This window comes from Camelina sativa, chromosome 20 (genome assembly GCF_030686135.1).
Source record: "Camelina sativa cultivar CO46 ecotype springtype chromosome 20, ASM3068613v1".
NCBI lineage: Eukaryota > Viridiplantae > Streptophyta > Magnoliopsida > Brassicales > Brassicaceae > Camelina > Camelina sativa.
In genome coordinates, this window is record NC_141899.1 from 4798297 (window position 1) to 4825770 (window position 27474).

Below are 27474 nucleotides of genomic sequence, written 5' to 3' on the forward strand. Positions count from 1 at the left end.
AATGGTACATTTCATCACCCATTTTGTCTACTGGTTTCTTTGATCTATCTAGTTCAATGGTTCTGACTTTGATTTATAGTTGAGTTTTTAGTTTTTCTCTAGAACTAATTACAGTATTTCTTATTTTGGTTATAACCATAAATTGTTATACAAACGTTGCCTTTCCATCAAATTGGTGCATAATGAATACTACCAAAAAGATTACTTTGAAATAATGAATAACAGACTAAAAAGTAAAGAAATTAATTTGTAAAAATATTTATTCCTCGAAGGCTAGAAATAAACCAGTTTAAAACAAAATTTGGTCTTTCATATCAGCCTTTAACTATTGACCAATTTAGGTATTTATATTAACTTGTTAAATTCAAAATAAAATAAGATTTGTTGGTATAAAATTCGTTTATTTGTTAAAAAAAAAAAATTATTCTTAGAAAATAAAGGAAAAAAAAAGATAACCAAATTACCCAATTACCGTAAGTTATAAAGTAGTATCATATGAAATTGTTTATTCCAAAACAAAAAGAAAAAGATTCGTTGGGTATTATATAAATAACGGTTTTAGAAAACGATTCTGGCCGGGAAGAAAGAAAAAGCAGAGGAGAGAAATCGCCATGGAAAGTGTTAAGAAGGAGAAGGGCTCATCATCTTATCTTCCTCAAGATCTGATCGAAAAGATTCTTTTGAACTTGCCGGCTAAATCCATACCAAAGCTCGTCGTCGTCTCGAAGCTCTGGTCTTCTATCATCCGAGGCAAAAGTTTCATCGATCTCTACATGGAACAATCTCAATCTCGTCCATGTTTTCTCCTCTCGTTCCACCGTGACAGCATCCAGTTCTTCCAGATCAAGCCGTCTCAGTCTCTGGAGGCAGCGTCGACGTCACCGTCTTCTTCTTACACTAGTACAACATCAAGCTTTCCTCTGAATCTTGATACACTAAGTTACAACGTTTATCCACCTGTATGCGGCTTGATCTGCTTTCAAAATTTGGATAAGGTGGTGGTTTCGAACCCTAGCACGGGCCAGTTCTTTGTTTTACCAAAACTCAACACTAGGAGAACAGGGATATCAAGGTTTTTGGGATACGATCCGGTTAAAGATGAATACAAAGTCTTGTGCATGACGGTATTGATAACTTCTCGAAACGTTGTGAGCGAAGACCATCAAGTTTTCACTTTAGGTGGAGGAGCTCAGAAGGAGAAGAAAGAAGCTACATGGAGGATGATCAAATGTAAGGTTCCGCATTGTCCTGTAGCCAAAGTGAAAGAGCTATGCAGCAACGGTCTTGTTTATTACGGAGCTTGGTCCAACAATAAGGGAAAAAGGTCTCTAATTGTGTGCTTTGATGTGTGACGGGAAGAGTTTACTCGTGTTAAATTACCCGATGGTCTTGAAATTGTTCGTTTTCGTTCTGTTTTGGTGAACTACCATAGCAAGGTGGCTTTAGCCAATCACTCAGATTTTGGTAAATTTGATATGTGGGTTTTGGGAGATGTCGTCAAACAAGAATGGTCAAAGATCTCTGTCGTGGTTCCTTCTTGGAATGATTTAGTTGGACTTGGACGACGAGACCACTTCTCTTTGAGAGGTGTCGTTAGTTCCGGCAAATTCATATTCGCACCAGTCTATTGGCGTGGCCCGTTTTGTGTTATCAGTTACGATCCCAAGGAAGATATTGCCAGAAGAGTTGTGATTGAAGGCCTTGGAGATAACTTGCGTTCTGTGAGACTCTACTTGGATCATGTGGAGCGTCCTATAATTCTCTAAAGGAAGGCTATTCGTTTGTTTGATGACTTGCTGGTTATTTTTTTATTTTCTGAACTCGGATATGGTATCTTAGTTCAATGGTTCTGGTTTTGATTAAAGTTCAAGTTTTTAGTTTTTCTCTAGCTAAGTATTTCATATTTGGTTATATTTGGAGAGAACCAGCAAATGTTATACAAAGTTGTGTCTTTCATGGTGATTACTCCAACAGTTTTTGATTTGTGAACAAGATTAATTCTCTTTGCTTATAGTACTCTCCATACGAATTGGTGCATAATTTGAAGATAAATTAAGTAAACATTTGCTACTAGATCACATATAACAACAATTATGCTGGGAAACAACATCTAACAGTGTAACAATGTGTTAGCATAATCAAACATCGTCAACTTCTTTTATTATCGATCAGATATTTAATTGTAGACTCTTCGATGTCAATTAGAGTGATTGTAAGAAAATAATGAGAGGGTTAAAAATTTATTTATCAATTTATGATTATGTATGTTGTTCTTGTTGTGAAATTTCTTTTTAAAAGAGAAAGGGTTTATTTGTTGTAAACAAAAACGTGTGGGGTTTATATGAAAATTACTAATGAATAAAAGAAGGGTTTAAGCTCAAAAACTCTTAACCATAACCATAAGTTGCATTTGATGTAAAAAGGTTCTTTTTCAATAAATTTTACTTTTTTTTTAAAGGGTTTATTTGATGAAAGTATTTAACATTTTTTTTTTTTGGTAAGATAAGAGAGGCCCCAATGTTTTTAAAACCGGACCGGAGAGTGAACCGGAATTCTTTCGGGTCACTGGGTCAATCGGTCCAACCGGTCGGACCATGGGTCAATTAAATAATGTATATTTTAATATTTGTGAACATAATTTTAATTTTTTTTTATCTTTTTCTTACAAAATATATCAACAATACCTTTCATTTAATAAAACATAAAATAGTAAATGAACAAGAGCTTGCATAATGTATTATGTATATGTAAATAATAGAAAATCTTCACTGAAAACAAACAGCAACATAAGCAACGTGACAATATGACATGAACCAAACAAACAAAGGTAGGAACCACGTATGATAGAATTTGGTTGATATATATTAAGTTGTCCCACATCGACCAAGAGCTAAGTAAATTACATTATTAAGTTGATATATATAGCAACATAAGCAATTCAGATTTTCGTTAGGCTGTAAAGGCCCGTGTTTTAGTGTAAAAAATATATTTTTTTATTGATCTGACCCACCGGTTTAACTCCGGATTTCCGGGTTTTAGACCATCTCCAATGGTTTTCTCTATTTTTATCTCTAAAATAGAGGAACTCTATAATAGAGGTGATTTTTGCTCTAACGGATATCTCTATTTTTTCCTCTAAAAAAGAATATTCCGTAGAGGTTCCTTTTTTATTTTACTGTTAATACATTTTACTTATAAAAGTTGCAAACTAACCCATTTATTTTAGTATTTGTGAAATTTTCATAAAATTATGATATTATTTAAATTTTTAACATTCATAAATATTACCAGAATATTAAATAATTAGTCTTTGTTGTATATCAAATAATTAGTCTTTGTTGTATTAAATAATTTGATTGGACAAATTTTTAGGGATATTGGTGGATCCGGAAGTAATTTACCAGAATATTAAATAATTAGTCTTTGTTGTATTAAAAATAATGTTATGGCATGAATAAAAACTAAAATATTTAAGTTATTTATATTTAATAAGATTTTATATAAATTTTCTTTTGCAAATAATAGTCTCAAATTTTAAAAATATTTTTCTATACAAAAACCTTTAAAATTTTTTAATACGAAAATCTTAAAAAATTTTAAACCAAAATATTAAAATTAGTCAAATTTAACTTTATAATCAATTATCCTATTAATATACAAATTAAATTATTATTAAAATATTTAAATTATTATTAAACTATTTAAATATATATTTAAATTATTATTAAACTATTGATATATATATATTATTTATTTTGATCATAAATATAAAAGTGTTAAAAGTTCAAGGACCAATTTATAAATAAAAAAGTTCAACTCTATTATAGAGGAAAAAATAGAGTTCCTCAATATATAGAGGAAAAAATAGAGATCTCTATTATAGAGGTAGAAATAGAGTTGGGGTTGGAGTGGATTTTACTTTAAAATAGAGTTAAAAAGCAAATATAGAGGTGGGTTGGAGATGTCCTTAGTGGGTTTTTTCGGTTCTATCCGGATATTTAACAATCCGGTTTTTAGGGGTAACTCGGACCGGACTATAAGCCGGTTCGCGGGTTAACCGATCTAACCGGCCGGTCCGGTCCGGGTTTAAAAACACTGGGAGGCCCCTATTTTATTAAGACAAAAAACTTAAGTACAAACACGGTTAGGAACAGCGACGCCATTACCATCGTCGGACAATAAGGAAACAAGACAACTTGGAACAACTTCAAAAGCATGAAAACCTAACCCCAGCGAGAAAGCATAGTTTGCCAAACCATCAGCCATGCGGTTTGCTTCTCTATACGTGTGTAAGATACAGACACACCAGTTCCTAGATATGAAGCCATGACACAAGCGTACTAGGAAAGACAAAGGATGAGCCTCACTAATCCATGTCTCGAGAAAACCAACCACCTCCCGCGAATCAACCTCCAACACAAGCCTGGTCACTCGCTGCTCCCACGCAATGCTAAGACCATAGTAGACACCCCACAGTTCAGCCAAAGGAGCCGAACAGATCCCTATCCGAAGAGCAAAATCACCCAACCACTCTCCCGAACTATCCCGTAAAACATCACCAGCCGTTGCCATATCTGGGTTACCCCGTGAGGCCCCATCTGAGGGTATTTAACATCTAAAGGTTCATATACAAATTACCAATAAAGAAAAGGAGAAAAATAAAGTAAAAAAATAGAACCCTGGAACTGGAAAATCCAACAAGGGTTTTGGACTTTTGGTGGTTCACATTCACATCGTATTCTCAAAACTCGACCAATCGAAATTATTCACATTGTTCTTTAACTTCTTATGTTCACCGTTTGGTTTTGAGGTTACACTAGGCCACCAGAAACAAATAAAAGGAAGAAAAAATTGTCTTTCATACCACCTTCATTATAAAATTGACCATTTTTTAGATAAAAATTAATTATTATAAAATTGTTTGCGCAACATAAAAGTAAAACTCGTTGGTAGATAACGGTTTTAGAAATCTGTTTCAAGGACGGGAAGGGAAGAAAGAAAAAACAGAGGAATCTCCATGGAAAGGGTTACGAAGGAGAACGATCCACAAAAACGAGATGATGGCTCATCATTTTCTTCTCTATCTGAAGATCTGATCATAGAGATTCTTCTGAAGTTGCCGACTAAATCCATACCAAAGCTCGTCGTCGTCTCTAAGCTCTTGTCTTCTATCATCCGAGGCAAACATTTCATCGATCTGTACCAGAAACAATCTCTATCTCGTCCGCGTTTTCTCTTCTCATTCGATCGTGAATGCACCCGGTTCTTCCAGATCAAGCCGTCTCAGTCTCTGGAGGCAGCGTCACCGTCTTCTTACACTTCTACAGTGTCAAGCTTTTCTCTGAATCTTGATGCGCGGCTCTATCCACTAAGTTACAACGTTTATCCACCTGTATGCGGATTGATCTGCTTTCAAGATTTGGATAAGGTGGTGGTTTCGAATCCTAGCACGGGCCAGTTCTTGGTTTTACCTAAAGTCAGAACTAAGAGAAAAGGGATTTCAATATTTTTGGGATACGATCCGGTTAACGATGAATACAAAGTCTTGTGGATGACGGTATTGCAAACTTCTCGAAAGGTTGTGAGCGAAGAGCACCAAGTTTTCACTTTAGGTGGAGGAGCTCAGAAGGAGAAGAAAGAAGCTACATGGAGGATGATCAAATGTAAGGTTCCTCATTATCCTGTAACCAAAGGGCTATGCAGCAACGGTCTTGTTTATTACGGAGCTTGGTCCAACAGTAAGGGAAAAAGGTCTCTAATTGTGTGCTTTGATGTGAGACTGGAAGAGTTTACTCGTGTTAAATTACCCGATGGTCTTGAAATTGTTCGTTTTGGTTCTGTTTTGATGAACTACCATAGCAAGGTGGCTTTAGCCAATCACTCAGATCTTGGTAAATTTAATATGTGGGTTTTGGGAGATGTCGTCAAACAAGAATGGTCAAAGATCTCTGTCGTGGTTCCTTCTTGGAAAGATCTCTGTCGTGGTAACTTCTCTTGCATAGGTGTCGTTAGTTCCGGCGAATTCATATTCGCACCAGTCTATTGGGTTGGCCCGTTCTGTGTTATCAGTTACGATCCCAAGGAAGATATCGCCAGAAGAGTTGAGATTGAAGGACTTGGAGATAACTTGCGTTCTGTGAGCCTCTTCTTGGATCATGTGGAGCGTCCTATAATTCTCTAAAGGAAGGCTATTCGTTTGTTTGATGACTTGCTGGCTTTTTTTTATTTTCTGACCTTGGATATGATATCTTAGTTCAATGGTTCTGGTTTTGACTAAAGATAATTTTTACTTTTTCTCTAGCTAAGTATTTCATATTTGGTTATATTTGGAGAGAACCAGAAAATGTTATACAAAGTTGTGTCTTTCATGGTGATTACTCCAACAGTTTTTGATTTGTGAACAAGATTAATTCTCTTTGCTTATAGTACTCTCCATACGAATTGGTGCATAATTTGATCCTTGAAACATAATTTGAAGATAAATTAATAAACATTTTGCTACTAGATCAGATATAACAACAATTATGCTGGGAAACAAACTATTAGTTTACATGCATGATTCTGATAAACTAGTATTTTTTTATTATTATTATTGTAAATAAGAATGCCTTTACAACTTGTGACTCTAGTACAGTAAACATTGGTGAATACTGATTACTGGACAAAATTCACAAATAAAGGAAGAAAATAATTGCTTAACAAAAACTCTTTAAAAAAAACAAAAGCTTTGGTCTCTTGAATTCTCTCATATTCTTCAAGTCTTGGTTAGCTTTGAAGACACTTTCGTCATCTCTCTACCACAAAATATCGGAATCGGTACGTGTCTTGGCGAAGGAGCAGCACACATCGTGACCGAACCATCAAAAAAGTCCCCTTCTTGAGTCGGTGCTTAAACAGGATCAGGGTTATAAGATTGCGCTCCTTCTTGAGTCGGTGCTTGAACAGGAGCAGGGTTATAAGATTGCGCTCCTTCTTGAGTCGGTGCTTGAACAGGATCAGGGTTATAAGATTGCGCTCCTTCTTGAGTCGGTGCTTGAACAGGATCAGGGTTATAAGATTGCGCTCCTTCTTTAGTCGGTGCTTGAACAGGATCAGGGTTATAAGATTGCGCTCCTTCTTTAGTCGGTGCTTGAATAGGATCAGGGTTATAAGATTGCGGCTTTCTGGTATTAGAAGGTTTGAAGTAAGCTCTTTGTGAACGTTTCTTCTTCAAGCCCAAAAGAGGAACAGGTCTTTGAGGAACATGTAAAAAGGAGTCACGACAGAAGTGGTGGTAACCAAATCCGTGTGGCGTAAGAAACGGAACAGCAAAAAAGTCACGAACGAGGTAATGGTGTATTATCAAGATCGACATCTTCGAGTAAGTTTTTGAGGGTCGTTAACAGCAGAGTAAACTCTTCTTCTTATGGATTCTTCGTCTTCTGCTTTTAAAACGAGACAAAACTTTAAACGATTGATTGTAAGAAATAATGAGAGGGTTAATGGGTTATTTATAATCGTCGTTGAGTTCTTTAACCTACTTGGATTTGGTTTTTGGCAAAAAAAGGAAACATGTCGTATTTTTCCTTTCTTTTTTTGGTTTCTAATTTTTCCGTTGTGAACGTTTTTGGGTGATAAATGTTTCCTTTTTTCTTTTGTTTCTTATGACTGAAGGAAATGTATTACTGCATTAGTTTCCATGTTTTTGGTTGTCCTTAAACGAAAACAAATTGGAATTGGCACGTGTCTCGGTGACGGAGCAGCAGCACCCCGTTGCGGAATCACCAAAAAGATCTCTTTAACTGAATCCGATTTAGATTGTGATTTCACGGTTTCAGGTGTTTAAAAAAAAACGTTTTTACCGACAATACATAATAAATATATTGATTCAAATAAAAATAGTGTTACAATTTACATTCCTTTATATAAAGATATGCTTAAAAATAACCTAAGTTTTTTTCTAAAATTAAAATTAAAATTAATAATATTTTGATGATAAATGTTAATATTTTAAAACTAAAATATTGGTAAATATTATGTTTTTCTATATCAATGTTTCATACTTTTAATATTTTAGATTAATTATTTTGACTGTCAATCTTAGAGATGTTATTATGGGTAAAAACCCTGATCCAATCCAAACTCGAAATAAACATGTTTGCAAAAATTCGATGGCTTTTGAGTTTTAATGAATAAATCTGAAAAAAAAAAAAAACTAGACAGATTTTGAGTTACCAATGGATACCTAAGTTATATATTGATTTTTTCTCTTTAAATTTCTATGTATTTGCATAATATTATTCTTTTATCACATCAACTAAACTTTTTTATATCATCTAAAATTAATTTTAATACAAAAACACCTAAAAACTTCACAATTATTACTCTTTAATTAAATCAGATCATACGAGAGAGATTAGTCTCTTGTACCATCAAGCTCTCTCTCTCTGAAGTCTTCACACACACAAGAAGAGCAAATCTGGAAATTGATGGGCAGGACAAGATGGTAGAGATCTAAATTAGGATATATAGTAAAAAACCAAAATAAAGATTCACAAAATAGAAACTTGAACTTGGTAAGAAATAACCAATTGAATACAACTTGTATGGCACTCAGATCAAATTGAGAATTAGGGTTCATCAGCTCATGTTTCAAATTTTTTTAGGTGAAAACAATGATAAGAAGTCCTTTTAATACAAGACTCGATCTCGGCTGAATTCTGATAGCAAAAAAATTTAAAACCAAAATAAAAGAATCACCTTTAGATAAACATAAAGAATGTACGGAGTTACGATAAAAGTAATGGAATGTAATTCCGTGTTTTGTAACAAAATAGGTAAACATCTAACAGTGTAATTAACAACGTGGTAGCATAATCAACATCTTCAACTTTTTTTTAATTATCAATCAGATATTTAATTGTAGACTCTTTGATGTGAATTAGAGTGATTGTAAGAAAATAATGAGAGGGTTAAAAAGTTATTTATCAATTTATGATTATGTATGTGTTTTTGTTGTGAAATTTCCTTTTTAAAAGAGAAAGGATTTATCTGTTATAAACAAAAACGTCTAGGGCTCAAAAACTCTTAACCATAAGTTATACTTGATGTAAAAAAAAAAATCAAAAAAATTTTACATTTTTTTTTTTTTTTAAAAGAAGAGTTTATTTGATGAACGTATATAACATCAGGGGTTCATATACAAATTACCAATAAAGAAAAGGAGAAAAAAAAGTAAAAAAATAGAACCCTGGAACTGGAAGAGCCAACGAGGGTTTTGGTGGTTCACATTCACATCGTATTCTTAAAACTCGACCAATCCAAATTATTCACATTGCTCTTTAACTTCTTATGTTCACCTTTTGGTTTTGAGAAGAACAATGTGATGTCACACTTAGCTAGGCCACCAGAAACAAATAAACGTAAGAAAAAATTGTCTTTCATACCACCTTCATTATAAGGCCCACTGGGTATATATATTACCTCACCCAATTACCCATATTGCGTCATATAAAATTGACCATTTTTTAGATAAAAATTAATTATTATAAAATTGTTTGCGCAACATAAAAGTAAAACTCGTTGGTAGATAACGGTTTTAGAAATCTGTTTCAAGGACGGGAAGGGAAGAAAGAAAAAACAGAGGAATCTCCATGGAAAGGGTTACGAAGGAGAACGATCCACAAAAACGAGATGATGGCTCATCATTTTCTTCTCTATCTGAAGATCTGATCATAGAGATTCTTCTGAAGTTGCCGACTAAATCCATACCAAAGCTCGTCGTCGTCTCTAAGCTCTTGTCTTCTATCATCCGCAGCAAACATTTCATCGACCTCTACCTGAAACAACAATCTTTAACTCGTCCATGTTTTCTCCTCTCGTTCCACCGTGACAGCGTCCGTTTCTTCCACTCAATTCCTCTGCAGTCTTTGGAGGCAGCATCACCGTCTTCTTCTTACACTGGTACAACATCAAGCTTTCCTCTGAGTCTTAATACGCGGCTATATCCACTAAGTTACAACGTTTCTCCACCGGTACGCGGCTTGATCTGCTTTCAAGATTTGGATAAGGTGGTGGTTTCGAATCTTGGCACGGGCCAGTTCTTGGTTTTACCAAAACTCAACACTAGGAGAAGACGAATAACAAGATTTTTGGGATACGATCCGGTTAAAGATGAATACAAAGTCTTGTGCATGACGGTATTGAAACTTTCTGGACCGGTTGTGAGCGAAGAGCATCAAGTTTTCACTTTAGGTGGAGGAGCTCAGAAGAAGGAGAAAGAAGAAGCTACATGGAGGATAATCGAATGTAAGGTTCCGCATTGTCCTGCAACCAACGGGATATGTATGACGAAGAATGGTGTTATTTACTACGGAGCTTGGTCAACCCGTGACAGAGCTACACGAGGATCCCTAATTGTGTGCTTTGATGTGAGATCGGAAGATTTTACTCTTGTTAAACTACCCAACGGTGTCGAGATTGATGGTGGTGATACTGATCAGTCTGAATTGGTCAACTACCAGGGGAAGATAGCTTTATTGAATAACTCATGGGTTCAGAACATATACTATGGTAGATTTGATATGTGGGTTTTGGAAGATATTGGCGTGAAACCAGAATGGTCAAAGATCTCTATCGTGGTTCCTTCTTGGAAAGATTTAGTTGGAAAAAGAATATTAGATTGTAGAGGTGCCATTCTTAGTTCCGGCGAATTCATTTTCTCACCAGTCTATTCGGATAGCCCCTTCAGTATTATCAGTTACGATCGCGAGAAAGATTTTGGCAGAAAAGTTGTGATTGAAGGACTTGGAGATAACTTGTGTTCTGTAAGCCTCTTCTTGGATCATGTGGAGTGTCCTATACTTCTCTAAAGCAAAGTCTATTTCTTTGATGACTTTGCTGGTTTTTTCGGATGGTATCTTGTTCGATGGTTCTGGTTTTGATTGAAGTTCAAGTTTTTTTTTAGGGTTTTTTTTCTTCTCTAGAACTAAAAGTGTTTCTTATTTGGTTATCAACCAGGTTGTGTTTTCATGTGATGATTACTCCAAAGAAGGGTTTCTATTGTGAACAAGATTCTCTTTGCTTATACACTACTCATAATTTGATCCTTGACACATAATCTGAAGATAGATTAAGTAACATTTTTTATATTTGCTCTTCTCTCTTTATATTAGTTAGTTGTTCAGCAGATCTCATATGCAAATTACCAATGACTAAAAATAAGGGCTTATTTGATGTAAGCATAAAGCAGGGGTTCATATGCAAATGACCATTCAACTTTTTGATTAGTGTCGAAATATGTAATTCTCCAAAATCTTAGAAGGAAGAAACTTTTTTGATTTGCCAATAGAAGACCATAGTAAATATTTAATGTCTCTTAAACAAGAAAGTGAAATAAGTTTTCGTAGGCGTTATATTCAACAATATGCATTGGTTCAAATATATTAAAATAAATCTTTTCCATCAAATCTGAAAGAATAAACTTGGTTATTTCTATACAAAATTGCAAAAACAACTTAACAAAATCAATTAAAAAAACATATATATATATATATATATATATATATCATTTCAAGGTTATTTATTGTAAACCGATTCTATGTTTTCTTTATTCTTATAAACAAGAGTGTGAATTGTGCTAAAAATTTTCCACTATATTTCTTGATCAATTCGCAAAAAATAAAAATAAAATAAAATTCGTTGGTATATATGTAACGGGTTTTACAACTTTGTTTCTAGCCGGAAACAAAAAAAAAAAAAAAAAAAGCAGAGGAATCGCCATGAAAAGAGTTAAGGAGGAGAACGTTCCACGGATACGTCCACGAGGCGATCATGCTGTTGGCTTATATGTTGATCTCCCTATAGATCTGATCACAGAGATTCTTTTGAAACTTCCGAGCAAATCCCTAGCCAAGTTCATCGTCCTCTCGAAGCACTGGTCCTCTGAGATCCGCAGCAAGCGTTTCCTCGATCTTTACATGAAACAATCTCTTACTCGTCCGTGTTTTCTCTTCACGTTCCACCACGACAGCATCCGTTTCTTCCACTCAGCCTCTCAGTCTCAGGATGATGCTGCTTACACTTGTAAATCAAGCTTTCCTCTGAGTCTTGATCGTCGTGTCTATCAACGAACTCACGACATCACTCCACCGGTACGCGGCTTAATCTGCGTTCAAGATTTGGATAAGGTTTTGGTTTCGAATCCTGTCACGGGCCAGTTCTTGGTTTTACCAAAACTCAGAGCTACGAGAAGAGGGATATCAAGATACTTCGGATACGATCAAGTTAAAGATGAATACAAAGTCTTGTGCATGACTGTGTTGAAACAACGTAGAACGGTTGTGAGCGGAGATCACCAAGTTTTCACTTTGGGTAGAGTAGCTCAGAAGAAGCCAAACTGGAGAAAGATCAAATGTAACCTTCCGCATTGTCCTGCAACCAACGGGATATGCAGTGACGGTGTTGTTTATTACGGTGCTTGGTCCAACAGTGCTGAAGAAGTATCTCTAATCGTTGGCTTTCACGTGGGATCGGAAGAGTTCACTCTTGTTAAATTACCTGATGGTGTCGAGATTGATAGAAGTGATTCTGCTTTGGTGAACTACAAGAGGAAGGTAGCTTTAGTGAGTCACTCACATCTTGGTACATTTGATATGTGGGTTTTGGAAGATGTCGTCAAACAAGAATGGTCAAAGATCTCTGTCGTGGTTCCTTCTTGGAACGATTTAGTTGGAAAAGGAGAAAAATTCTCTTGCAGAGGTGTCATTAGTACCGGCGAATTCATGTTCCAACCATTCAGTTTGGATGGACCGCCCTGTGTTATCATTTACGATCGTGAGGAAGATAGTGCCGGAAGAGTTGAGATTGAAGGACTTGGAGTCAACTTGGGTGCTGTGAGCCTCTTCTTGTATCATGTGGAGTCCTATATTTCTCTCAAGGAAGACTACTCGTTTGAGTGATGACTTGCTAGCTGGTTTTTGTTTTCGGATCTCGGATGGTATCTTAGTTCAATGGTTTTGGTTTTGATTATAGTTAAGTTTTTTGTTTTTCTCTAGAACTAAGTAGTTCTTATTTGGTTATCTTTGGTTACAAAATTTGTGTCTTTCATGGTGATTACTCCAAAAGGGTTTTGATTTGTGAACAAGATTCTCTTTGCTTATAGTACTCATCATCAAATTAGTTCATAATTTGATCCTTGACACATAGATTAAGTTAAGTAAACATTTTGCTACAAGATCACACATATAACAACAATTATGTATGCTGGAAAACAAAATCAAAGAGAAAGGGTTTATTTGTTGTAAACAAAAATGTCTGGGGTTTATATGAAATTACTAATGAAAAATTGAAGGGTTTATTTGATGCAAACATAAAAAATTAGGGGTTCATATGCAAAAAAACAAAAATAGAACCCTGGAAGAACCGGCGAGGGTTTTGGTGGTTCACACTTCACATTGTATTCTCAAAACTCGGCCAATCCAAATTAACAGATTTGGATATCGTCAAACGTATAGATCGATTACTCTTTAGGAGAAATGCAATCGATTCGTAGCACTACAAGGTTGTTGCTTCAGAGGCACCGTGTCTCCATATCCAACACGCTTCGTTTCACTGCTTCTTCTTCTTCATCTTCTTCTTGTGGAAGCTGGTCTGAGAATGAATCGAGGAGGCTTGGGTTTGATTCTTTCAGTTCTACGAGAGCTTTTGATTCAGCGGCAACATATCGTATTAGCTCGTTGAAGAATGCTGCTTTTTCCTCTTCGGTCGTACCTGTAAGCCACTCTCGTATTCTGTGTCGTGTTGGAGTTTGTAGAAATGTAGATAGAGGATGTTTGATTGTTAATTTGAGATCTTATGTTAAAATTGGTTTGAAAAAATTGCAACTTGATTAAAAATACTAAAGCTTTGATCTTGCTGAGTAGTGATGAGTAAGTCTCCTATAGCCACTTTCGTATTCTATCGTGATAGAAATGTAGAGGATGTTTGGTTTGCTAATTGAGATTTAATGTCAAATTGGTTTTGTAAAAATTGCAACTTGTGTAAAAATGCTAAAGCTTTGTTCTTGGGTTGGTTATGCTGAATAGTGATGAGTAGGCTCCTAGCTACAGTTTCCACTGATTTCGTTTTTTGAAATCAAATTTAGCTCAGAGTTGTGCTCAGAGTTGTTCATTTGGGGGGATTGTGATCGGTATTGCAATCACTAGATAGATAATGGTTAAAGAAGAGATCTTCATTTTCCTAAAGCTTCCTTGCTTGCTTTTCTTCTTTAGCTCTTAGCTGTTTTACTTGTGCCTCTCTCGTGTGGTAGTTAGAGTTATGTAGATGTAGAGGAACCAGTTTCGTGCTATTGTGATGTAGAGGATGCTTTTTTTATTGGGTTCATAGTGATATATATAAGATGATTAGGCTTCTAAGTGTTTTGACACTCTCTGAATTTGTATTCTTTGGAAAATGTTTGGCAGAAACAAAACTTGATGTATTCATCGAGGTGGTTTTCCACCGTTGGAGATTCTGTTCAGACTACTTCTCAAGTATCTCAAGCTTCGTTGCTTGCTTTTCTTCTTTAGCCCTTATCTCTTAGCTGTTTAACTTGCGCCTCTGTCCTGTCTTAGTAAGAGTTATGTAGATGTAGAGGAACCAGTTTCGTGCTGTTGGATGCTTTTTTTTTGGGGTCACAGTGATATATCTAGATGATTAGGCTTCTAAGTGTTCAACACTCTCTGAATTTGTATTTGCTTTGGCAGAAACAAAACTTGATGTATTCATCGAGGTGCTTTTCCACCGTTGGAGATTCTGTAAAGACTACTTCTCAAGTATCCCCTGAGGAGTTAGCTTCTGATGTTCCTCAGAGAATCAAGTTTAAGCGCCTTGATAAAACCGCCAAGCATATAATGCAGGTACAAACTCAGAACTCGACAGTTGTCTTTTAGATAAATCATTGTCCATGTTTACCTATGTCGCTCAATCTTCTGCAGATTATCGACAAGGAGGCAGTTGAGGAAGTGAGAACTCAGAGGGAGATACCAAGGATTGAGCCTGGTTACCTTGTGCAGCTAAAAGTGGTAAGTAAATACTATTGAAGTTGGCCTAGATTGTATTTTTCCTATTTCTTGGGGGGCAATGGGATCAAACCATCTTTTATCTGCTAAGTGAATTTTCTCATAGGCTTGCCATTTAACTTTGTTTTGAACAGGAAGTGCCTGAGAACAAGAGGCGTGTATCAGTTGTAAAAGGCATCGTCATAGCAAAGCGTAATGCTGGTCTTAACTCAACATTTAGGATAAGAAGACTAGTGGCTGGAGTGGGTGTTGAATCTATGTTCCCCTTGTAAGTACTTTGAATGACCATTAAGAGCCGGCACTCTTGTAAACTCAGCCCACCATGTTTTTGTGTGTTCTCTAACTTTTTACCTTGTCCCTACTGAAAATACTGATGTGAGTGAGGGGTGGGTGTTTGGTGACGACAGGTATTCCCCAAATCTGAGGGAGATAAAGGTGTTGGAGAAGAAGAAAGTAAGAAGAGCCAAGCTTTATTACCTGAGGGAGAAGACGAATGCTCTCAAAAAGCATTAGCACACACCTTCACAACAAAAGCAGTATTAATCCCCCCTAAGAAGGAGACAATTTGAGGTTTTTTAGTTACACTCCCCTAAGAAGGAATGGTCTGAACAAATAAAAATGTCTTTGAGGGTTTAGTTACACTCCCGTAAGAAGGAGACAATTTGGATATTGTATTTGTGTAATGGTGGATCCTCTTCATAAGTTGTTTGTTGGCTTCTTTTATGAGTTTTGTTAGCAGCATATCAGTTTAGTTAAAAAAAAAAAACTTTTTAAGACGTTTTATAATGTTAAAACAGTTTAATAAATTGGTGTATACTGTAAACTGTTAAACCCTAATTTGGTTTAGATCAATTAATTAAATTATCTTGGTTAATGAACCCGACCCGACCCGACTGTCTACGCTTGCCACGCCGCCCCTATTTCTCTCGATTAGTTTCTCTCTCCAAGAGCCAAGCTTCTTCTTCGTGTGGTTTCGCTTCTTACTGTAAGTTTTTAACTCTAATTGCATAAACCCTAATTGTTTCTCCGGTCTATTGCTAGAAACTTGACCTAGATCCTGATTATTCGATTTGGGAATCGAAATTTGTTATTCATATATTTGCAATCGTTGGATCGAGTAGAAACAATCTATATAAATTTGTTATTCATATAGTTTCTTAGGTTAGTTTTGGGTATCAAATTGTGTGTGTTCATATTTCTAGTTTTGTGAGTTATGTAGCTCAAGTAATCTAGGGTTTTAATAAAAGACTAGTTTTTTTTTTGGAACAGAATTGTTAATCGTCTTACATTTTTGCGAAATTTTGTGTTATTGAAGGTGAGTTTAAAACCTATCTAGTAATTGTGATTTTTTGTGATAGATTGCATCGAAATATGCCAAAGAAGAAGAGGAAGACTAGTAGCAGTACCATGAAGAAGCCATCACAAGGAGAAGCAAAACCTGTGGTGATACAACAAGCCAAACGAGTTCTAAAAAAACCTGGTAAATTTGGGAAAGAGATTGAAGAAATCTTTGCTGCGAGAATCAAGCTGAGGCAAATGGTTCAAATACCTCAGACGAACGAGACCAAAGCAGAGATTGCAAAGAAGAAGAGGAAGAGGGACAGGTTAGAGCGTAAGAACAACCCTGGAAGCGAACCCAGGAGGAGGCAGAAAAGGGAAAGGACGGAGCTTGATAACAACCCGGAAAGCGAAGTCAGGAGTCAGACAACAGAGCTCGATAACAACCCAGGAAGTGAAACCGTGAGGCAGACAACAAAGCTTGATAACAACCCGGGAAGCGAAACCAGGAGGAGGCAGACAAGGGAGAGGACGAAGCTTGATGATAACAACCCGGAAAGGAAGACAAAGAAGAGTAAGAAGAGAAGCGGACCCAGGAAGATAACTACAGAAGGATTCAAAGTGTTCAGGGAAGATGAAATTGGCGGGCCCAGGAAGATAACTTCAGACGGACTCAAAGTGTTCAGGGAAGATGAAATTGGTTTCAACAAGGCCAAATCTGGTGGTACTCGTCTCTGTCCTTTTGACTGTAATTGTTGCTTCTAGCTCTCCTTTGAACCATGTTTTTTTTTTTTTTTGAAGCTTTTGTGCCCAAGTAGATTAAAAACTCGGTCTGGTTGTAATGGATGAATGATCTCAGTTATCAAGATTTGTTGTTACTGTTGTATTCATGTTTGATGAGAAAAAAAAAAATACATTTTTCTTTCTTTCTATCCAATTTTGATGTTCCTAGTCTGATGAGATATCTCTGTCGATTAACTATGAGTACAAAGTGTTGTGCATGGCTATAGTCCGACTTGCTTACAAATTTAGACCGGGTGTGGTGTGAGCAAAGAGCGTCGAGTTTTCACTTTAGGAGGAGCTCAGAAGAAGAAAACAGCAACATGGAGAATGATCAAATGTAAGCTTCCACATTGTCCTGTAACTACAGGGGGCTATATATGATGGAGCTTGGTCCAACAGTCAAGGCAGAAAGATCTCTCTATGAATAGGCTTTGATGTGCCGTTGGAAGAGTTTTACTCTTGTTGAATTACCTTACTGTGTAGAAATTAGTCGTAGTAATTCTGAATTGGTCAACTACAAGAGCAAGGTTGCTTTAGTGAATCAATCATATGATGGTGAATTTGAATTGTGGGTTTTGGAGGGTGTAAACAAACAAGAATGGTCAAACATCTTTGTCGTGGTGTCTTCTTGGGATGATTTTACTTGGAGAAAACTTATTCTCTTGCAGAGGTGCCATTAGTTCCGGCGAATTCATATTCTTTATGATCAGTTACTATTGCAAGAAGGACATTAACAGAAGATTTGAGACTGAAGGAATTGCAGATCGATTTGCTTGTATGACACAGTCTTCTTGAATTCATATTCTTTCTGGTTTTTGTTCAGTTTAATGTATGATCTCAGCTAAGACCAGTCCTTTTATTACTTGCTTTTGTTGTCAAGTCTGTCTCGTCTCTTCCTAGGTATGATTCTTTTTTTCATGGTATTGCTAACAGAAAACTCTGTTTCTTCTTTCTTTGAAACTCTTTCCGATTGTCATATTTGCAGGTAACTGATTTTACAATAGTCTTTAATTGATTTCATCTCAATTTAATGTTTAGAAGCACCGAGGATCGCATTTATACAGCACTAAACTAACTGGAACCGAGTTAAAGATGTAAATACGTAACAATATCAAATAGTTAATGACGCAACATACAGAGATTAAGAACTAGCTAGTGATCGACATACTAAAAGAAATACAGATAAATTCAGCACACACTAATGAACAGATACTAAATTAGAATCCAAGGGTTTCGGATGAATCGTCTTTAACTTCAAGAGCTTACTCAAAAGCTTCTTAAACTGTGGAAGCTTATTAGATGGCAAAATCTTCAATTTCAGGGGCTTCTTTATTACATCCATTGTTATCTTTGAAACTCGTCTGATTCTCAACTTCAACTTCACCGGCAAAGAAATTTTCTCTTTACCGACGGCTACAACAATCTTCTCTTCAGGACACAAAAACCGATGCCACATCAACGCAGATGCGTTTCCTCTCTTCTTAGGTTTCCTTGCGAAACATGTTTCAATAAACTCTCTTGCATCACAAGGCACATACTCAGGGATCTGTGGAGCTTTACCATCATATAGAAAGTTCATGAGATCGAGCATTCCAACCCCTGCCCATGGCTTTTTACCTGTGTACATCTCCAACACTAAGCACCCTAACGACCACAAATCTAGGGTTTTCTTGGCGGCCCCGTTGCGGAGAGACTCCGGTGGCATGTAAATAGGCGTTCCGACAAACGGGTAATCAGTTTCCCAGTGACTTGGAACTTCTCCGACTTCTCTGGTGTTTCCAAAATCAGCAATCTTCAACTCGTACGAAGAATCTTTGCACGAGAAGATAAGGAGGTTATCGGATTTGAGATCACAATGAACATAACCATGACTATGAATCGAGACCAATCCTTCGAGAATCATACGAGTGAAGTCTCTGATCATTGGATCTGGTAACCTTCTGTCGGTATAATTATCCATGAAAGATCTTAAACTCCCTTCGTTTGCGTATTCGAGAAGAAATTTGTAGACTTTGTGTCCGTTAACGTTGCCTTCTTCCAAATAGTCTCCATAGCATATAACGATGTTCGGATATCCTTTGAGTTCGGTAAGAATCTGAAACTCTCTGTTGAGAGAGTCGTAATTTATGGCCTGAGATGTTTTGACTGTGACATGATACGAGGAACCGTCGCTTTTAGTGTATTTGAAGAGATCAACAGAACCAAATTCACCTTTACCTAAGAATCTCACGAACTCTTCAGTTGATTGCATCTTTGCAGCAAGATTTTGTTTTAGAGTTGCGTCAAACTCGAATTGTGTGTGTTACAAAGCTTAGAGAAATTCACAGCGAGAGAAACTGAAAAAAAAAAAATTGCAGGCTGCAGCAAAAGAGTAAAATAGGAAATTGTAGTGAAAGAGAAGTAAAGTGAAACATATATATAGAGTTTCTAGCTAGGGTTATCTAAGTCGGTGACTTGGTTTTCCTTTTATTAACGTTGGGAGCGTCATGCATTAAAATGGAAATTTATTTAATTCGTACCGGTGGTTTGGTTTTCGAAATTGTAACGAGAGAAAGGGAACCAAAAAAAAGGAATAGCAGCGATCGAGAGTTGGGTTCAGCTAATGCAATGGTTCTGGCTTGATCAAAGTAAATTCTAGTTTTGAACTAGTAACCTTCAATTTTTTTTTATTTGGTAACATTTGGAGTGAACCAGAAATTTTTCTACACGTTTTATCTTTTACGATGAACTGGTTTATAAAGGTTTTTTCTTTGTTAACAAGGTTTTCTTTCTTACAGTCTCCATCAAAAAAGGTGTTTGATTTGTCATACTAAAGGTCCATTTGATCATTGCGGTTTCTATAATCACACCAGAAGGAGAAAGAGAGAGAATACACACACACACATACTCGTATACATAAATACATGTGTAAATATTTTAGCAATAGTCAGCATCTAGCTGAAAACTGGTTGATAATCAATATAATAAAAGAACTCAGACAAACACAAACATCTTAACTTCATTAAGTTTCCACAACAAACTTAGAAACACACTCCTTTACATGGCATCTCCACCACAAAGAAACATGTAATGCAGAAACGTCCACGATTTTATTATAGCCCCAAACTTTGGTAAAAATGTCTGAAAAAAGTCCCTTTCACGGTCGGAGGAAGAATTTAAACCTCACTTGGTCCACCAATGCAAGAAATCCTTGCGTCTGTTGATTTTCTTCTGAAGCTGGAGGAGTCCGTAGAGCAAAGCCTCAGCGGTTGGTGGGCACCCAGGGACATAAATGTCGACCGGCACAATTCTGTCACACCCTCGAACCACAGAGTAGGAGTAGTGATAGTATCCACCTCCATTGGCACAACTTCCCATTGATATCACCCACCTTGGATCAGGCATCTGGTCGTAAACCCTGTGATTGTTGTATCCAAGATATTAGAAGTTGGAATTTCACACAAAATAAACAACAACAGAACATTGAGTTGATCAGCATACACAACATCTCTTAATTCTACCAGTTCAAGACTGATGTCTGAACATATAACTCTAAATACTAGTTTCTCAACGATACTTATATCAGCACAAGAACTAAGCTAGACCAATTTATAAAGCTATCAATCATCTCTCATATGCATCTAAATTTTGCTCATCTTAATGGTTTTTGTTTTGAGAACCGTGATTACTTGCAGCTAATAGATTGGCTTGGGATATTTTCTATCTATTATGTCTGGGCCTAGAGAAGACATAGTACTAGCTCAGCTACCTACCAGAAAACATAGACATACAATTCTTTTGAAAAGTTCTGCAGCAGTTGAAAGAAGGGTTCATCCTTCAATCACGAAAAATAGGAGTCTTTTAAGTCCGTTCAATAGCCACTTCCATACAACGACATAGACATCAGGGCTCAAAGACAACGAAGTAAACCAATCAGCCAGGAGAAGGATCACCAATTTAGATACAAGAAAAAATCGTAACAATGATATCTCCAATCTCTAATCAGGACCACCTTTGATAAAGCCAAACATGATGATTGCTGAAAGGGACACTTACCCATGTTCATCTACTAAGCTAGATAATCTCAAATCTCTATCTACTCACAAAAGACAAGCACAGAGATTGATTATACCACTCTTCCACAAACCTAATCTGCATCCCTAATTGCTAGAAAACTTCATGAATTCGAACCTAAAACTTCACATATTAATGAATAAATCTGCGCTAGACAAAGAATATGAAACTGTATGACTTCCCAGATCATCAATTCTCAATTTGTCACAGACCTCGCAATAAAATCAGAAAACATTGAACCCTAAAATCGCAGGGGAAGAAAAAATCCCAAATCGAAATCCCCAATTATATTATCAGAAAACCTAATTTAAGAACATATCAAGCAGAACAACAACACAAATCCGAGATCCAAAGATATAAATCAGCCGTTTAATTCCATGAAAAAGGGAGAGAGAGAGAGGCGTACTTGCGAAGAGCCGGAGCCATCTTATTGGTAAGAGTCCCAGCAACAATCATACAATCAGACTGACGAGGACTAGGCCTGAAGATGATACCAAATCGATCGAGATCGTAACGAGCAGCACCGGTATGCATCATTTCGACAGCGCAGCAAGCGAGACCAAAGGTCATAGGCCAGAGCGATCCCGTACGAGCAAAGTTCATGAGATCATCAACCTTGGAGATCACAAATTCCGCCGCCTTGGAAAGACCAGGAGGAGGAGCGGTGGTGGAAGGAGGACCAGGTCTGGTGTAGGAAGTCGGTGATGCGGAAGGGGAGAGAGATGGAAGAGATGTGTGGAGGTGAGAAACCGAAGCGGCGGCGGCTGCGCGTTGAGATTGGAGGAGGAGAGGGAGGCGCGTGGCGGTGTTGCGTGTAATCATCGCCATCGAGAGATTTGTCTCTTTGAGTTTTTTTTTTTTTGCAATATGGCGACTCTATCTATCTAATAACCATTTACTAAATACAGGTGACGAGAACTTTATATAATAAATAGTTCGGAGACTTTTTTTTTCACCTTTTTTTTGTTTTTACTTTTCTACATTATACTGTAATTTATGTTATTTGTCAGTAATAAAGCAAATTTACTGTAATTTTAAGTTTTACATAAATTATTTTTAAAATTTACCGCAATATCATATTGTAAATGTAAATTGAAATTTAAATTTAAAATGCTAATGCCAAAATTAAATTTGAAAATGTAATGTAAACAATTAATATTTAGGATTCCCTCTCTTTATTCGGCCCCCCTTTTCTTTGAATTTTTCATGTCAGATACACACACATAGGGTTTCATCTCTCTCTCTCTCTCAATTTCCCCAAAACTTTTCAAAATCCCTTCAAATTTCGAAAATGGAACCTCCGATTTGTAAACCCAAGCTTCAGAGTCACCTCGAATTTCTGAAACCGCTTCTCGATGACTCGATTAAGCAGCTCTTGTTACAGTACCGAAGCGGACGAACCAATTTCTCCGATTTCGACTCCATCTTCACTCGTATCCTTCACGATCTTCCTGGACAGCCACCTCTCGAACTCGTCTGGTTCTATTCCGCCGTCAGATTCTACTCTTCCAAATTAGCTTTCGGGGACGATTCCGTTAGGTTAACTTCGAGCTTCTTCCAGCTGCTTGTTTCTTTCTCCGATTCGTTTTCCGGCGTGAAGAAGGTAGCTCTGTTATCTCCTGTTGTTTATCAGCTGAGTCGTTTGGTTGTTACTAGGAGGAGAGACGCTTTGAGTTTGTTAGATGGGATTGTGAGTTATATGAGCATGCACTGTGTTGATGAACCAGGAGGTGAAGAAGATAGTGATGTGTTGATGGTCTCTGGGTTTAGTTATGCTGATTTGAGTAGAGTTTGGGTTGTGGATGAAGTTGAAGAGAATTGTAGAGTTGATGATTGTTTGGAGGTCTTCATGCCATTTGTTAGTGAAAGATTGCGTAAAGAGATTGATTCTGAGTCCTGTCGCGTTGGTTACTTAGCTGGAATCGTAGCTTCACAAGTTCTATTGCTCAGTTCATGCTTGAGATTTGATTCGGAATCAAGCAGATCCGAACTAGAAACAGATCTGCGGGAGTCTGTGCTTCAGCTGATTTCTGGATTCCAGAGTTGCTACTTTTTTGGTGAGTGTAACTCCTTTTTCGTTAGCTATTTCACATTCTATGGAGATTTCTGGTAGTTTTCAATTCTAATAACATTAGATTTACAGGGCAAGCAGACTATTTAGTGTCTCCAGATATCTCAATTGGTTTTAATTTTTAGTCATGGGTTCTTGTTCTTGTTACAGATGTCATTCTCAAGATGCTGTTGCTGGAGCCATATCTGCATTTAACCTCACTTCTGGTTGGTTCTTTAGTCTTCTCTCGCTTGGGTGACTTGAAAGTTTGAAATTAGTGGTCTGTGCTTTCTTAATGTGTATACAGCCTGGATGTGCAAGAAAGTCCATAGGTGCTTCTAGAATCACATTGTATGTTACATGGGAATTGGATTATTTTTTTTCATGAGAAAGCTTTTAATCTTTCAGGGTCTGGAAGATGAAGCTCTTTTAACGGATATCATAACAGATGCTTTGATTAAATCAGCAGATAAGCTATTCCTCAACCCTGGAAGTGGAACTTCACAAAGAAGTTTACACTTGAAGAACATTGCTATTAACTGGTTGTTTCTTTTTGACAAGGCTCTAAGGTATGCCTCTAAGGTCTATAGAATTAATTGCTTCACTTACTTTTTGTTTTGCTTGATACTCCAAACGATTATGCAGGAGAAATAAAGATCAAGAAAAAACCATCAGCTACATGAGCACCTTCTCCAATTCACATATTCCTCACCACTTGATCAATTGGGTAATCAGTCAAGGTGAAGTGATTAGAGATGCAGACGCATTGAGAAACTTGACTCCCGCATCCTTCATCGGTAAAACTTTTCCTTTATTACTAATCAATAATGTGTTTGTTTTCCTGAGTGATTTGTTCCACAGAACATTTCCATCTGTTCTCTGAATCTGTTATGTGTCGCTTGACTAACCCATTGTACTAAACCTAATCTCCAGAATGGCTTGTAACCCTTGAAGAGCAAGGACTAAGGGTGTTTGACTGTGACCATTCCAAAAAGTACGCCAAAACTGTGATTCACATGTCAAGACCAGATCTCAGTCTCGGAGCCACATTGCAGAAACAACAAGAAGAGTTTGATCAAGATGCAGACATGGCTGATGGAAACATTGTGTCATCTATCTCAATTCTCAGCAGCAACACAAGAAAGCGTAAAGAAGAGAGGCATAATGAGGGAGAAACGAAAGTGAAGCTCTTCAAACATAGACACAGCAACATTCAAGAGAAGTCCAAGTGTCAACCTTTTGTCTTCTCGGATAGTTTGGTGAACGGGACTGAGGTTGAAGTATCAGACATGGAGCTATGAGTCTAAACCACTTGTAGTTAGTGAAATCGGCTTAATATTATAATGGTAGAGATGTAAGAATGCTGCTGAAGTAATTGTTGTCTAGAGATTATAACAAGTTCACTTTTGTAACTATCTAGAACCTTCATATCGTAATGTAAACTCGTGAATCCTTCTAAGATCAGCAGTGTCTTTAAACCCTCCATCTCCAGCATCAAAGAGTTAATAGGGATGTATAGGACTAAAAGATATTTGACTGATGGGATTGGGCGTTCTGTAGCAAATGAGAGGTTCTTTTAAGACATAAAGAGAAATCAGTGCGAATCAAAGAGAGGAAGATTTCCCGTAAGCAAGCTCAATCAATGAACTTCTGTTAAAACTGGAAATGAACGATAGTTTTTGGAAAAAAGATGGCTAGCTACACGAAGTATTGGTGAATACATGGTCACACATGCCAAGTATATTATTGTATATTCAACTACACAAAGTATATGTATTACATGACCACATGCATGAACTATATGACGTTATGCGGTCAACATCATAGACATATAATCCAGTACACCGGTCAATTGACTCCAGCAAAGACCGGCGTTGACTCCGGCGTTGACCAACACTTAAAAAGAAAATTCTAAATTAAAAAAAAACATTATAGTAAATTATTTATGGGTTTTCATGATTAAAAGACATTTTCTATTCAATATCCAAATATTTTTTATATATCTCTAATATATTCATTCTTATAATTAATTACTTTTTATTTTTCAAGCTAAAGTAAATAGTTAAATAAAAATCATTTATAATTATTTTCAAGATATAAAAAATTCATTCATAATAATCTTCAAGATATAAAATCATTTATAATTATGTTCAAGATATTAAAAAAAATTATAATTATTTTCAAGATATATATATATATATATATAAATCTCTCATTATCAGATTATTTAATTACTACAAAATCAATAAAATCAAATTCAACTACTTTCATTAGAAAATAATATGCAAAAGATTGAGTATATGACTCTTTACTCTAAATTTTGCATGGTAATTGTTATAAAAAAAATTAGACACTCTTTACTTTAAAATTTACATACTCAAAATAACATATAAACAATAAAAAATTAACAATATTTACTTTTAACATATGAACATTTTCATTTTTACTCTCTTTTACACAATTACAATATGTTAAATTAATTTTTAGAAATTGTTTTTTTAAGGTTTGGGTTCTCTATATTACATTTAGGATATATTTAGGAAATATATTAAAAATATCTTTAGATAGTGAATTAACATATAAACAACAACAAAAAAATTCAAAATATTTACTTTTAACATATGAACATTTTCATTTTTACCCTCTTTTGCACAAATACAATATGTTAAATTAATTTTTAGAAATTTTTTTAAGGTTTGAGTTCTCTATTTTACATTTAAGATATATTTTTGAAATATATATAAAATATTTAGATATTGAATAGAATATTTTTTAATTAATACAAACCATAAATGATTTAATATAATAACTTCTTATTTTTTATTTTTAATTTTAGAAATTTTTTTTTGGCCAACACCGGAGTCAACACCGGTTTTCACCGGAATTAATCAATCAGTGTACTAGATTGTATGTCTATGGTGTTGAACACATGACGTCATATAGTTCATGCATGTGGCTATGTAATACATATACTTTGTGTAGTTGAGTATACAATAATATAGTTGGTATATGTGACCATGTATTCAACTATACTTCATGTAGCTAGCCATCTTTTTTCCATAGTTTTTTTCTTTTTTGTAATTTGGAAGCTAAAAATGACAAAAAGCTTTCTGTTCATGGGTTTTGTTTTTCATCATTGCTCAGTCAGTGTTAAAGTTAATGGGCCTTTCGTGTAACTCTGTTGTGAGCTTATGTTATGGCTCATTACCCCAACAATACTGTAGTATATATAAATTTCCAAAGATGACCTACTACTAATTTGGTTGTGACTTGTGAGATATAAAAAAATATAAATGGTGAAAACGAGTTATGTATTGCCGCTGATTATTTGTGTTCTGGTTTTAATGTTTGGGTGTGCGTTTTGATGTTTCTAATCATTAAAACATGAAAAAGACTTTTATTCACTACTGAATTTGAAATGATTTGAGGCTTGGTAAATTTAATAGGGCATATTACCCAAATCATAAGTACTTTGAATAATAGAAGATTTTAACATATTATCATACTCAATAAAGATAAGAGTATGATCTGCCGAAATCCACAAGAAAATTAATCCTCAAAAGTTATTCGTATGAACCACCATAAATTACAAAAACAATTATAGTAACTCCTTGTTCACGTCTTAAAGAAGAAAAAAGAGTCTACTAACCCAGGAAAGTTCCAAAATTTGATAATGGTTTGGATTCAATTCGAACTAGAGTACGAAAGTTTCAAACTTCATTTTCTTTAGACTTGAAGTTAATGGAAGTATCTACAAATAGACACGTAGTTAATATATGTGCAACAACTTCCATATAAGCCAATTAATAGCCATGATGTAATGAGTTGGATTAAAAGCAAAGAAATGTCGCTATAGATAAATGTAAGAAACAAAACTAATGTAACTTTTAAAAATATGTACACCTTTTTTTGAATGCTATATCTGTATATTTACAAAAGTAACGTATGTTTTTTTTTCTGCGTGTGGTGTGGACGTATCTAAAAGTATTACATACTACTACTACATAAATATTGTCGGCGAAGATTCGTGTATAGTTTCCCATATATATGATGATGAGATGATTCTAGATTTAGATTGATGAGTGATGGTGGCGAGATGGAGACAGCAACTAATTAAAGTATTAGTATTAATTGTATTAACCAAATGGTAAGCTTTTAATTAAAGTTTTGAGTAATGGCGTCACACGTGCCTTCGTTTGATCTGAAATTAGGGAAACATTTACTGTGATCACGTAGTCGTATTTGATCAAAAACAAACAACCACTGCATGCC

General features: G+C 35.8%; 6 protein-coding genes and 3 pseudogenes across 8 annotated transcripts in view; 7 read left to right on the top strand and 2 right to left on the bottom strand.

The window, feature by feature from the left end:
• Positions 1 to 611: 611 nt before the first annotated feature.
• Positions 612 to 1766, top strand: LOC104772213 (F-box/kelch-repeat protein At3g04660 pseudogene; annotated as a pseudogene).
• Positions 1767 to 5017: 3251 nt separating this feature from the next.
• LOC104772215 (F-box/kelch-repeat protein At3g04660 pseudogene) lies at positions 5018 to 6181 on the top strand (annotated as a pseudogene).
• Positions 6182 to 9632: 3451 nt separating this feature from the next.
• Positions 9633 to 10850, top strand: LOC104772216 (F-box/kelch-repeat protein At3g04660-like). Its single transcript, XM_010496851.1, has one exon. It carries the CDS (start codon positions 9633 to 9635, stop codon positions 10848 to 10850), a length of 1218 nt encoding a protein of 405 aa, XP_010495153.1.
• Positions 10851 to 11759: 909 nt separating this feature from the next.
• On the top strand, positions 11760 to 12938 carry LOC104772217 (F-box/kelch-repeat protein At3g04660 pseudogene; annotated as a pseudogene).
• Positions 12939 to 13366: 428 nt separating this feature from the next.
• LOC104769411 (uncharacterized) lies at positions 13367 to 15761 on the top strand. 2 transcript variants are annotated; one of them, XM_019242515.2, is made up of 6 exons: positions 13408 to 13751; positions 14442 to 14510; positions 14724 to 14876; positions 14955 to 15041; positions 15173 to 15306; positions 15446 to 15761. In XM_019242515.2, exons 1-6 carry the CDS (start codon positions 13515 to 13517, stop codon positions 15549 to 15551), a joined length of 786 nt encoding a protein of 261 aa, XP_019098060.1. In that variant the 5' UTR covers positions 13408 to 13514; the 3' UTR covers positions 15552 to 15761. The 2 variants fall into 2 exon arrangements, with proteins under 2 accessions (XP_010491921.1, XP_019098060.1); XM_010493619.3 differs by lacking the exon at positions 14442 to 14510 and having other exon boundaries at positions 13367 to 13751.
• Positions 15762 to 15841: 80 nt separating this feature from the next.
• Positions 15842 to 17248, top strand: LOC104769412 (uncharacterized). Of its 2 annotated transcripts, none has more exons than XM_010493621.3 (2): positions 15842 to 16023; positions 16397 to 17248. In XM_010493621.3, the coding sequence occupies exon 2, from the start codon at positions 16410 to 16412 to the stop codon at positions 17079 to 17081; it is 672 nt and encodes a 223-aa protein (XP_010491923.1). In that variant the 5' UTR covers positions 15842 to 16023; positions 16397 to 16409; the 3' UTR covers positions 17082 to 17248. The 2 variants fall into 2 exon arrangements, with proteins under 2 accessions (XP_010491923.1, XP_010491922.2); XM_010493620.3 differs by having other exon boundaries at positions 15934 to 16023; positions 16375 to 17248.
• A 1049-nt stretch (positions 17249 to 18297) lies between these two features.
• On the bottom strand, positions 18298 to 19359 carry LOC104772218 (mitogen-activated protein kinase kinase kinase 20-like). Its single transcript, XM_010496855.2, has one exon. The coding sequence runs from the start codon at positions 19348 to 19350 to the stop codon at positions 18298 to 18300; it is 1053 nt and encodes a 350-aa protein (XP_010495157.1). The 5' UTR covers positions 19351 to 19359.
• Positions 19360 to 20013: 654 nt separating this feature from the next.
• LOC104769413 (NADH dehydrogenase [ubiquinone] iron-sulfur protein 7, mitochondrial) overlaps positions 20014 to 27474 on the bottom strand; it is a 56854-nt gene continuing 49393 nt past the window's right edge. The window contains exons 2-3 of the mRNA XM_010493623.3: positions 21559 to 22070; positions 20014 to 20496 (exon numbers count right to left, since the gene is read on the bottom strand). Coding sequence (XP_010491925.1) covers positions 20262 to 20496; positions 21559 to 21980 — 657 coding nt within the window. The 5' untranslated portion in view covers positions 21981 to 22070 and the 3' untranslated portion in view covers positions 20014 to 20261. The remainder of the gene's footprint in view (positions 20497 to 21558; positions 22071 to 27474) is intronic.
• LOC104769414 (uncharacterized) lies at positions 22340 to 24661 on the top strand. The gene is made up of 5 exons (XM_010493624.3): positions 22340 to 23209; positions 23374 to 23429; positions 23611 to 23771; positions 23848 to 23999; positions 24136 to 24661. Exons 1-5 carry the CDS (start codon positions 22444 to 22446, stop codon positions 24501 to 24503), a joined length of 1503 nt encoding a protein of 500 aa, XP_010491926.2. The 5' UTR covers positions 22340 to 22443; the 3' UTR covers positions 24504 to 24661.

Excerpts from the sequence above, each read along its gene's own strand:
- LOC104772216 (XM_010496851.1), top strand. The coding sequence starts at position 9,633 with ATGGAAAGGGTTACGAAGGAGAACGATCCACAAAAACGAGATGATGGC.
- LOC104769411 (XM_019242515.2), top strand. The coding sequence starts at position 13,515 with ATGCAATCGATTCGTAGCACTACAAGGTTGTTGCTTCAGAGGCACCGT. Across the intron at positions 14,511-14,723 it reads CTGTTCAGACTACTTCTCAA|AAACAAAACTTGATGTATTC; the intron begins GTATCTCAAGCT and ends TTGCTTTGGCAG. Across the intron at positions 14,877-14,954 it reads CCGCCAAGCATATAATGCAG|ATTATCGACAAGGAGGCAGT; the intron begins GTACAAACTCAG and ends AATCTTCTGCAG.
- LOC104769412 (XM_010493621.3), top strand. The coding sequence starts at position 16,410 with ATGCCAAAGAAGAAGAGGAAGACTAGTAGCAGTACCATGAAGAAGCCA.
- LOC104772218 (XM_010496855.2), bottom strand. The coding sequence starts at position 19,350 with ATGCAATCAACTGAAGAGTTCGTGAGATTCTTAGGTAAAGGTGAATTT.
- LOC104769414 (XM_010493624.3), top strand. The coding sequence starts at position 22,444 with ATGGAACCTCCGATTTGTAAACCCAAGCTTCAGAGTCACCTCGAATTT. Across the intron at positions 23,210-23,373 it reads CCAGAGTTGCTACTTTTTTG|ATGTCATTCTCAAGATGCTG; the intron begins GTGAGTGTAACT and ends TTCTTGTTACAG. Across the intron at positions 23,430-23,610 it reads TGCATTTAACCTCACTTCTG|GGTCTGGAAGATGAAGCTCT; the intron begins GTTGGTTCTTTA and ends TTAATCTTTCAG.